At 42.0% G+C, this 11,887-nt stretch overlaps 1 protein-coding gene across 5 annotated transcripts in view; it reads left to right on the top strand.

The window, feature by feature from the left end:
* The window catches only part of map3k4 (mitogen-activated protein kinase kinase kinase 4), a 25,759-nt gene that overhangs the window by 4,630 nt on the left and 9,242 nt on the right, over positions 1–11,887 (top strand). For 4 of the 5 annotated variants that reach the window (XM_020603079.1, XM_020603078.1, XM_020603081.1 and 1 more), the window contains exons 2-15: positions 959–1,149; positions 1,258–2,681; positions 4,575–4,835; positions 6,790–6,942; positions 7,116–7,273; positions 7,436–7,552; positions 7,641–7,740; positions 7,884–7,967; positions 8,064–8,333; positions 8,421–8,570; positions 9,695–9,856; positions 10,070–10,203; positions 11,226–11,304; positions 11,409–11,487. In XM_020603079.1, the coding sequence (XP_020458735.1) occupies positions 959–1,149; positions 1,258–2,681; positions 4,575–4,835; positions 6,790–6,942; positions 7,116–7,273; positions 7,436–7,552; positions 7,641–7,740; positions 7,884–7,967; positions 8,064–8,333; positions 8,421–8,570; positions 9,695–9,856; positions 10,070–10,203; positions 11,226–11,304; positions 11,409–11,487 (3,362 nt within the window). The remainder of the gene's footprint in view (positions 1–958; positions 1,150–1,257; positions 2,682–4,574; positions 4,836–6,789; positions 6,943–7,115; positions 7,274–7,435; positions 7,553–7,640; positions 7,741–7,883; positions 7,968–8,063; positions 8,334–8,420; positions 8,571–9,694; positions 9,857–10,069; positions 10,204–11,225; positions 11,305–11,408; positions 11,488–11,887) is intronic. The other variant, XM_020603080.1, reaches the window with a different exon arrangement.

Genomic DNA, 11,887 nt, shown 5'->3' on the forward strand with positions numbered 1-11,887 from the left:
TATATATATAAAATGTCCTTTTTCATGCCCCTCCTCTTTTTTTCTGCTTTTGTTTTTGTTGGCAGGGTCAGACCTTTCAACCGCTTTCTCAAAGCCTATTAAAAAGTCCTCAGAAAGGCATTAGGGAACAAAGCTGTGGCATTCTATTCTGGAAGGGTGTGTTGCTTGCACTCTCGGCTTTTATTTGTCTTTTTTTGTTTTGTTTTGAAGGAAGTGCTTCAAGATTATGGTGTTTAATTTCTGCAGAACTAGATGCAACATATTCTTCCATGGCCTTTCATTATATGAACTTTGTTAAGCAACCACATCTTTCTTGTTGCTCAAGAGTTACACTAATTGCATGGAGGCAACCTGCTGTTTTACCTAAGCATTGCATTTGCATACAGTCTAACACCTTCTGCACACTTTGGGTGAGTGAATCTCAGCGCTCCATGAGATCTTGACTTGTGCAGTATGGTTGATGACTTAGCAGACAGTTAATGGGGGTTACTATTCCTCCCTCTCTCCTCGAGCCATTATGTTTACCTAGACCAAGAGAGGGTGCCAGTAGAGATCCCACAGCTTATTATTGTGCGTCTAGATGGTTGTGGTCATGCACAGAGCATTGCTGCTGTACATTTGGGAGGCAGCCAGTCAGGCTCCAAAGGACAGACAACTCGCCAGTCTGCTGTGGGTAGCAGCAGACTTTCTGTCTACTTGCAGTTTAGCAAACTGTTTGCTGTGGCATTAGCAGAGACACTTTGTTATGGGTACAAACAACCTAGCACTATTTGACCTTGTACATACATTTCTCGTTTTTCCTTGTGATATGATTGAAATAGTTTAAATATAGCCAAAATTCTAGCATGCAGTTAAGATCACTTCCATGTAACAGTGCTTATTGTAAAAGATGAAAATGTAGCCCATGCTGATAGTTTGTTCTGTTTGCTTTGGTTTAAATGTCATTAAATGGTGACAGGCAGGCCAAACCAGTGGAAGATGCATCCCAACAGAACTCTGAGGTGGTTGAATCCTGGGACTCACCCAGCGAGGAAGAGGAAGCTCTGTATAGCACTTCACCACCTTATACTCCCCGTCAGATGAAACGCATGTCTGCTAAACATCATAGAAACAGCCAGGCAAGGAGCGGTGTTCGGTCTCCCCATAAGGGTAAGCTTATTGATGTGACTCTATTTGAAATTATTTTTAAATGTATTACATGTGGTTTTAAATGTGTTGTCCTATCTGAGAGTATGGATTTTTCTGTGTTTATTTCAGCAGACCTTAGCTCATCTAATCTGAGAGAGAGTCCCAGGCCAGTGGAAACCCCGGAGGAGCACAGCTACAAGCAGGACAAGAAGCAGAGGGCGACTTTGCGCTCCACAGAGAGAGACCACAAGAAGACCTTTGAAGGGTCCTTTGTGCTGGATTCGCTCTCAAAGCCTAGTCCTTTCGGTGCCCTCAACATGGATCCCAGGAAGCATTACTTGAGTTTGGGTTGCAGCAGCTGCAAACTTCCTGTGTCTATGCCCCATATTGCCCGGACCCACCGCCAGACCTCCAGGACAGACTGCCCCGCCGACCGCCTCAAATTCTTTGAAACTCTGCGGCTGCTGCTCAAGCTCACATCTATGTCCTCTAAGAGGAAGGAGAAAGAGCAGAGAGGCCTGGAGAACATGCCCTACATGGGTCACAACAATGAGGTCATTTGGTTGGAGCTGCAGGCTTGGCATGCACGACGTTCCACCAGTGACCAAGACCTTTTTCTTTACACTGCCCGCCAGGCCATCCCTGACATCATTAATGAGGTGCTGCACTTTAAGGTCAACTATGACAGCCTAAGAGGGGCCCAGTGTTCAGGGTCTGAAACAGTTGAGTGGGACTATCGGGGTGTCCCAGATCTAGTATGTGGACAGGAGAGGGACCCTGCTGTGTTAGACACCAACCACTGTGGAGTAGATACTTGGGGCTTTAGCGCCTGCCCCTCGACTGCGATGAATGCAGCAGAGCCTCTGGGCTCTGGCTCCAATTGCAGGGAACACCTTCAGCGCCAGCGACTGGCATTTGAGCAGGTCAAGCGGGTTATGGAAACGCTGGAGTCTGTAGAAGCTTTGTATCCTTCTTTGCAGGCCCTGCAGAAAGACTATGATAAGTATGCAGCACGAGACTTCCAGGGCAGGGTGCAGGCGCTCTGTCTGTGGCTCAATATCACCCAGGACCTCAACCAGAAGCTGCGCGTTATGGCCACTGTCCTGGGCATTCATGATCTATCCCGTATTGGATGGCCTGTTTTTGAGATTCCTTCACCTCGTTGCTCCCATGGCAATGAAGAAGAGGAGAATGAGGAAGACGAGGAGAACGAGTCCACAGCCACTTTTACACCTGAAAGTGAAGGGGAGGATAGGGATGATGAGGAGGGAAGATTGGAATATGTAGTGGAGGAAGAGCTGTCTCCCTCGTTGACTCCTAAATATGCCCGATTGTTGTCAGAAGATGACTTTCTCCATACTGCTACTGCAGGAAGTGCAGAAGTGACTGCAGGAGGGGTAGTGTTCTGCCCCACAGCCATCTACAGGCCATTTGTGGATAAAGCTCTAAAGCAGATGGGACTGCGTAAACTAATCCTGCGACTGCACAAACTGATGGACCGCTCTCTTCAGAGGTCCAGAGCAGCGCTGCTCCACCACACACCTCCACTGGAGGTAAGGCTACAGTGTTTTTGTTCTGCACACTTTATCCATTTTATCCTGTTTAATTTAACTGAACTAAAATCAGCTGAACAGCTTTATTACAGATAAGTCAGGAAATGACCCTTTATCTGTATAAAGGTATATAACAAAGGTGATCTGGTGTCCTGTGGAGATAATACTATATAGCAGTGCATAAGTAGACTTCTCTTTAGCTCTTTAGGTTTTGTCCTGACACACACACACACACACACACACACACACAGAGAAAATAACCAACTAATTGATGACTTTCTTGCTGCAGACATTCTTGCAGATTTTTTGGTTCTTCTTCCTCTAAATTATGTGTCAGTGTTACACTATATCACATAGAGGTGAACAGTTGGCTTGATGACAGTAACAGCATGTAAGACAGCAGTGAACACCTCTGCAAAGTAAATGATATAAATATATTTCACAAATACAGAAAAATTAAGTCATTAAGAAAAGTAAAAATATGTTTTAAATATACATTAAAATGCCAGCTGTTGTAGGCTAATAATAATGCTATAATAAGTAATGAACTACCGATTTAGTCAATTAGTTAATTATAAAAACAAGCAATTTATCCATGTCATGGTGTGGCCTCTTTTCAAAATTTTCTAACTTTTAATTGATTAAATAATTTTTAAACAAATCTATAAATAATGGAAGTACCTGTAGATTGAAGCCCTATATTAAAGCCATGTTTCACATTTTGGGATGCTATAGGAATTGTATGTCTGTTATAGATGACCAGGAACTGGATTTTAGACAATAAAACAAGATTGAAAATCATTGACTATGGGCTTTTTTGGCAGGCTGGTCACCTTCAGGTTCTTTAAAGCAGTAAAACGGCCTGAAGCATGCTGCGGTGCTTAACAGTCAAACTAGAAGCAGTATTCTCTAGTTGCCAGAGAGGGGATATATTGTAAAAGATGAGTTAAGTTTATTTTTAAAGTTAAATTAATACTGTAGGTAGTCAGTGATTTGTCAAACAAGAATTCCAGAATTCAAAGATTTACCACATGCACTAGCAGTACTGTATGTGCAGTGAAGTGCAATGTTGTGTGCTCCTAATTTTGTGCTAATTTATGTAAAAAAAAAAAAAAAGTTTACCTTAAATAAGTGTCACATTCCAGTTATAATGGTGATATGGTGCGCTGTTTCAAAGCAGGTCAATAGCAGTCATGTCTACAGTGTGGAATTACTTTGACGTCTAAAGCAAACAAACGGCTAATTGTCATGTTTGCTGTGCAAATATTAGTAATTTAATTAGGCCCATGAGGAGACCGCATTCAGAGGAGTTCTCAGACAAGAGCTTACAAGATGTCTGAGCCCAGGGTGTGTGAAGAGGCTAGAAAAATAAAAGAACAATAAAGAAGAAAGGACTGTCAGTGAGGTTTCTGGTGTTGAAAACAGTGAGATTTGACCATTTAATGGAACATTTCTGGGCGGTTCAGACACTGCCCTCCTCCTGCAAATGTATAACAAGGTATGTGAACATGTTTTTGCTCATTTGTTGTTCAGATGCTTTGGCGTAATAAATAAAAACAAGACAAGTTGTAGCTATACAATACCGGTAACAGGGCCTGTCTGCACAATTCGAGAGCTGGCTAAGTGTTTTTAGTAATGTGTACTCTGTCATCCAACCCAACAGTGGATGCTTATCTGTAGAATCAGGTGCCTGTCTGAGATGGGACAGCCATGATTGATCAAGCAATGAAAACACAGTTTAAATAAGCTTTATTAATAAAAAAAAACAATTCTTATTTATTATGAACCGTGTGTTGACTCTGTTAATATAACAGCATATTACACCACCGGTCAGCATTGATGCCTTATAAGACATGCTGAATTAACTTCTTTATTCCTGTGTTCCACTTGCAGTTTGCAGACTTCCCAGACCCCATGCTGTACAGTGATTACCTGCCTGAGCTGTCACGCCATGTGTACTGCAGTGGCTCAGCTCACCCAGAGCTCGGAGCAGACCAGGTTTCTTGGGAGGATTTGCTGGACATGGACCTCCCGTCCTTCAGGCCGGCGTTCCTTGTTCTGTGCAGAGTCCTTCTCAACGTCATTCATGAATGCCTTAAATTACGACTTGAACAAAGGCCTGCTGGAGAACCTTCACTGCTCAGCATCAAACAGGCAAGCAGCTGCAGAAATGCTTAATTCATTGTTAGATTTCTAAGTGATTCTTCTCACTGTGCCAAACCATTCATGCTGAAGAAACACTTGATACATCCAACTGTCATATATCTTAGTTCTATTCCAAGCTTATTTTTTCAAATGAGGTGTGCAGTAGGAGGCTATACAGTTATGTGAAAAAATTAGGACACCCTTTGAAAGCATGTGTATTTTGTAACATGATTTAATATATGGTTATTTAATCTCAATTTTAACAATACAGAGAGATTAAAGTAATACAACTAAACAAGTAAAACTGAAGAAAAGTCTTTTCAAGATCTTCTGTAAATGTAATTCTACAAAAATGCCTATTCTAACTGAGAAAAAAAGACAGCCCCCCCTAGCCCCTAATAGCTAGTGTTACCTCCTTTGGCTGAAATAACTGCAGTGAGACGGTTCTTGTAGCCATCTAATAGTCTCTGACATCGGTCTGAGGGAATTTTATCCCACTCCTCAATGCAGAATTGTTTCAGCTGTGAGATGTTTGAGGGGTTTCTTGCATGTACAGCCCTTTTCAAGTCACCCCACAGCATCTCAATGGGATTCAGGTCTGGACTTTGACTCGGCCATTCCAGGACTCTCCATTTCTTCTTTTTCAGCCAGTCTTTGGTTGATTTACTAGTATGTTTTGGGTCATTGTCATGTTGCATGGTCCAGTTCCGCTTCAGCTTTAATTTTCTAACCAATGGTCTCACATGTTCTTCAAGCACCTTCTGATACACAGTAGAATTCATGGTGGATTCTATGATGGTGAGCTGACCAGGTCCTGCTGCAGCAAAGCAGCCCCAAACCATGACACTTCCACCTCCATGCTTCACAGTTGGTATGAGGTTCTTTTCCTGGAATGCTGTGTTTGGTTTACGCCAAACATGTCCTCTGCTCTGGTGTCCAAATAATTCAATTTTGGACTCATCTGTCCAAAGAACATTATTCCAGAAGTCCTGGTCTTTGTCAACATTCTCTCTGGCAAATGTCAGTCTGGCCTTGATGTTTCTCTTAGAGAGCAAAGGTTTCCTCCTTGCACGCCTCCCATGCAAGTTAAACTTGTGCAGTCTCTTTCTGATTGTAGAGGCATGCACTTCTACATCAACAGTAGCCAAAGCCTGCTGTAGGTCTCGAGATGACATTTTAGGGTTTTTGGAGACCTCTTTTAGCATCTTGCGGTCTGCTCTGGGGGTGAACTTGCTGGGGCGACCAGACCTGGGCATGTTGGCAGTTGTTTTGAAAGCCCTCCACTTGTAGACTATCTTCCGGACAGTGGAATGGCTGATTTCAAAATCTTTTGAGATCTTTTTAAATCCCTTACCAGACTCATAGGCTGCTACAATGTTTTTTTTCTGAAGGCCTCTGACAGCTCTTTTGCTCTCACCATGGTGCTCACTCTCACTTCAACAGTCAGGTGCACACCAAACTAAATGTCTGAGGTTTAGATAGGGCAAGCCTCATTCAAAATGCTGTGTAACAATCTACTAATTATGTGCACCTGGTGTGATTTGAGCCATTTTAAGAGGGCATACATGTGAGGGTGTGCTATCTTTTTCCTCAGTTAGAATAGGCATTTTTGTAGAATTACATTTACAGAAGATCTTGAAAAGACTTTTCTTCAGTTTTACTTGTTTAGTTGTATTACTTTAATCTCTCTGTATTGTTAAAATTGAGATTAAATAACCATATATTAAATCATGTTACAAAATACACATGCTTTCAAAGGGTGTCCTAATTTTTTCACATGACTGGTATGTGTTCTTTCCATATTCACACATTGAAAGTATGTTTTTATATTCTTTTCTTGCAGTTGTCCTGGATTTGGATTTGTTGCTGTTTTATTGGCCGGCACTATCCTTGAAGACAGTAATATGTGCAGGCATGTCATGTGTCTGTGCTAATGTTTGTATGTGTTCTTTGTGCTCTGCAGTTGGTGCGTGAGTGTAAGGAAGTTCTCAAAGGTGGTCTTCTGATGAAGCAGTATTATCAGTTCATGCTGTGTGGTGTGGTGACTGATGCTCAGGGCTTGCAGACAAATGCCAATATTGATGAGTTTGAAGAGGACCTTCATAAGATGCTGGTGGTAAGATTTTTAATCTTCCCTCCACCTCTACTTAATGGTATTTAGTTCAAATTGTCAGATTTACCTTGAGTGTACAGTCATTGTAGAAAAAGACATTTGAAGTAATTAATTATTAAAATGTAAGTTGTACATGAGACCCTGTGGTTATCTAACAGCTCTACCTGTTCTTGCAGGTTTACTTTGACTACATGCACAGCTGGATCCAGATGCTGCAGCAGCTGCCTCAGGCCTCTCACAGCTTAAAGAACTTGTTAGAAGAAGAGTGGCACTTCACAAAGGTCATCACTCCTTACATCCGTGGAGGGGAGGCCCAGTCTGGGAAGCTTTTTTGGTGAGTGGATCTGCAGTCCTTCTGACATGGGCCAATTTGAAAATGAACACTTTCATACACATTCTGGTCATGTCACCTACTTAAAAACCAAACTGACCTGAAACCTTTGTAATGACAGTTGAGAGCTCCAGTCATATGAAACTGCTGTTCTTCTCTTTGCAGTGACATTGCTGGGATGCTGCTGAAATCCACTGGAGAGTTCCTTGATGCTGGCCTGCAAAAAAGTGGTAATGAATTCTGGGAAAGTGCAGAGGACAGCACAGCCTCAGATGAAATCAGGTACAGGGAATAATATGGTTTAAATTTCTTATCCCGAGGGAGGTGCTTTAAACTTTGTTTTAAACTTTAAACCTCATGATTCCTCCAGGCGGTCGGTGATTGAGACCAGTCGGTCTCTTAAAGAGCTGTTCCATGAGGCCAGGGAGCGAGCATCCAAGGCTCTGGGCTTTGCCAAAATGCTTCGCAAGGTGAGAGTCATTTTCAATCCCTTGAAATTGAATCCCTAGCAGCACTCACAGTGCAGTTTGTCTGTTACCCTGTTTGACCTGTTCACTAAAAAACTAGGACATTGTGCTCTGACATGGACGTTATTTGCGCCCCCTCTCTGTAGGACTTAGAAGTTGCTGCGGATTTCAGAATCACTAATGGAGTGACTTGTCTCCTGGAGACACTGAAAAAGAGAAACTATGTCAAGGTGTGCTTGCTTTTCTAGTTATTTTTGCACATTTCTGATCTTGCCTTTTCATCCTGAGGACATTATGTGCCACTTAACCACCTCCCTTTATACCAGGTTCAGATTCCAGGCTTGGAGGAGTTGCAGCTTTTTGTCCCCTATGACTTGATGGCTCAGAGACCTGTCATCCTGCAGCTACTCAAAGCTGCTGCTGGCAAAGACTGCTCCAAAGAGCCTGATGAACCTCCTGAGGATGAAGCCTACCTGCTCATGAGTAAGCACAGAGCTGGGGACTCTACTACTGATTCTGATTGGGCTCAGTGGGATGGAGAACTTCTCAAACTGGTGCCTCAGATGGAGACTGTTGACACTTTAAGAGCCATGAAGGTATGTGACATTTTTTAATTCAACCTCTATATGTGTGGGTATGTTTGTGCTTGGTGTCTCTCTCTCAATGGTCCACTGTGCTGTCAGATGGAGAACATGCTCTTGATAGTGATACAGTCAGCTCACCTGGTGGCCCAGCGAAAGGCCTTTCAGCAGTCCATGGAGGATGTGCTCACTCTGAGCCGAGAGCAAACCTCCAGTCAGCCTCTCATCGCCAGCGCTCTGGAGGAGCTCAAGGTACTTGCATAACCACATGCTATGTTAAAATGACAGCATCCACACTATGTTCTCCTGATTATTCTGGGATCTTCCGTCCGTTTTTTGGCACTTTATAAGTCCAGCATACTTTCAACTATACAGGCCATTCAGGTATCTACCTGTTCAGCTTTTCAGGGACATTCGTATTCAACTTTTTTATAACGTTTATACTTTTTAATTTATTCAGCTTTTTGTTTACAATACAAATCACTGGGAGCTCAAAGTGCTCAGTCAATGACACAGTCCTGGAGTGCCATTTGGTGGTCCATAAAATGCAGCGCAATTGAGACATGGCATTTCTCAACTATTTCAACAAAGAACTTCAGCCATTTTTTCTCATCCTTCAGCTGTCTCAGCAATTGATTTCAGGCATTTTCAGGACAATATCTTCAGCATATCGGCACCCACACGCATTTACAACAGGAACTGCATTTAGTTTTCTGTTGTTGTGATGACAGGTACATGTATGGGTGGATCCAGGGTGAGGCCAGGGGTGGCACTGGCCACCCCCAGAATCTGACTGGCCACGGTGGTGCCACCTCCTGCTAGAATCAAAATGTGATGCTTCTCAGTATTAATGAATGAAAAATCAAAAACAATGACAAATTGTTGCCTAAAACACATCTAATATTTTGCTGGTGCTTTATTATTGATATTGGTCAAATTATTTCAAACTAAGATTGGTCAAATTTTATATTATGCAGTGCGTAATGATAACTGCATTTATTTCTCCAATGATGGTATTGTGGAGTACTTGGCATGATTCACCTCGGGGGGCTACCCCAACCTAAAAGTTTTTAGATCCGCCCCTGGGTGCATGTTGGCGTCCTACTTTCAAATCTGTTTTTCACTGCAGCTGCCATGAGTTCCCCTGAATTTCCACTATATTAACAAAGACCCTGGTTCAGAAGTAATTCTCAGAAGGGAAGTCACTAAACTTTCACATCTGTTATAATCAAGAGTCCCGATACCACATGTTATTTCTCACCTGGATGCTATCAGTTTTCTCCGTTTTGAATGCTTTCATTGATGGCCTTGATGCTTTCTACAGAACATTTCTGGTAGAAAGTAATATATACAAAACTTTGCCTCTCCTACCACAGGATGAGGCACTGCAGCTGTGCATTAAGATCAGTGCTGCCATTGACCGAGTGGAGTACATGTTCACCACAGAGTTTGAGGCAGAGGTGGAGGAGACTGAGTCAGCCACTCTGCATCAGTACTACAGGGAGGCAATGATACAGGGCTACAATTTTGCCTTTGAGGTAAGAGTCATCAGAGGTGCAAACTGTAACACACTTAGTTCCTAGTCGGAGCTCGTCACTTAAAGGTCTCATGTCCATGTCTCTATCATTTAGGCTTATGTTAACTTTGATATTGTTGTAGTTATGGGTTATCCTTTGCAAAGAGGCAATAAAGATTAATAAAGACTGAATTCATTGAAGTGCGTCGTGTGCTGTTTTTTTATTGTTGTTCAGTACCACAAGGAGGTGGTGCGCCTGATGTCAGGGGAGTTCAGGCAGAGGATCGGGGAGCGCTACATAGCATTTGCCCGCAAATGGATGACTTATGTCCTGACCAAATGTGAGAGTGGAAGAGGTACCAAACCTAGGTGAGGCTGAAATATCTATCAACTGAGCACTCGTATGGATAAATTTGTAATTCACATCTGTCTCTCTCTTTTTTTTTTTTTTTTTTTTTTGGTTATTTGGTTGAGTGTGGGGTCTTTCATCTAGCTTTGTGCCCCAAAGGCAACACTTAAGATTTGAGTAGTGCTGTCAAGAGAGATAAAGCCAGGGCCTCTGGTTAACCTCACTAACCAACCAACCAAGCCATCCTACTAGTGCAATTAATCTTTGATTAAAAAAAGCTAATAATGTTCACTGCTCCTTATCACTTAAAACAGGCTGCAGACTTGGACTGATGAAGCCTTTTTTTTCTTTCTTATGCTAAAGATGTTAATACAGTTAAGGGGGATTGTTTGTGTAATTAGTTCTTCAAGTCCCGGTTGTTTTATATAGTATTTTAGAACTGTAAGTGTAAAACCAGAGCTGTTTATCTTATGTATAAGAGCCACAGCCTTAATTAAGATACATTTGGTTTTGTCCTCTTTGTCAAGAGCTCATGTTTTGAGCCATCACGAGCTACCATGGCAATGCTGTAGTCTGATGGTAGTGTGAAGCCTTTAGGTTATTTCGTGGAATACAACTACAACAATACCATGATGTTTTGTGGACGCACACTTAACAATGAGCGTGAGTCGGCTATTATATGTGTTATCTAAATCTGTGCCACCATGTTACCTACTGTTTGTACACAAGGAGTTATGAAGGATGTGTTCTTAAGGATGAAGATGCTGAGATCTGCAGCAAAATCAACTGGCTTGCTTCTAAGAAAGACGTATAACAAAAGCAGATTTTTGTTATCTTTGTATATCGGCTTTACAGTTTGTATTACCTGAATGTTGTGCTGATGTACCTAGACTGTAGAAATGACCTCTGTTATGAATGGTCCCCGTTTTCTCTTCTGTGCTTTCCCACCTATGTTTATTTCGTTTTGTAGAGTAGGAGAGAATAATGTGAAACAGTAACAGACATTTGCACACACCGACTTCCTGTCTTGTTTCACCTACAGGTGGGCGACACAGGGGTTTGATTTTCTTCAGGCTATTGAACCTGCCTTCATATCAGCATTACCAGAAGATGACTTCCTGGTAAAATGGCCTGTATTTTTTGTTTTGTTTTGTTTTTACTTTCACATCAAACATGCTTTGAATATGACATGTGTATATGATGCATTATGTGGTTCCTTCTGCAGAATTTACAAGCTTTAATGAATGAATGCATTGGACATGTGATTGGGAAGCCCCATAGCCCAGTGACTGGTGTCTATGTTGGTAAGATGATCCACTGTGATACAAGCTGTTTGTGACTTCAGGGGTTTATTTCAGTGTTGACATTCTGGTACATTTTTATAACCTGGGTGGCATGGAGACAGGCTGTTACGCAAAACAAACACAATGCCAAAGCAATTCAGACTGGACATATGCCTAAATTTGGTTTGACAGTTAAACTTAGACTAAGTAGTAGTAGCTGATTTGATTTGATTTGATTTATTCTTTCAAGCATGTAAAGACAGTTGATATGTCAACACACATAATTTTATACATATCCAACAAATGCTAATCCAATATCAATTTGCTTATACCTAGTACATGCTTGAATGGAGTAGGAAGAAGTCAGACTTATCCAGTCCTACCCCATGACATCATCTTACCATCATTGGTTTGCAAGCAA

Source organism: Monopterus albus, unplaced genomic scaffold (assembly GCF_001952655.1).
Source record: "Monopterus albus unplaced genomic scaffold, M_albus_1.0 scaffold60.1, whole genome shotgun sequence".
Taxonomy (NCBI): domain Eukaryota; kingdom Metazoa; phylum Chordata; class Actinopteri; order Synbranchiformes; family Synbranchidae; genus Monopterus; species Monopterus albus.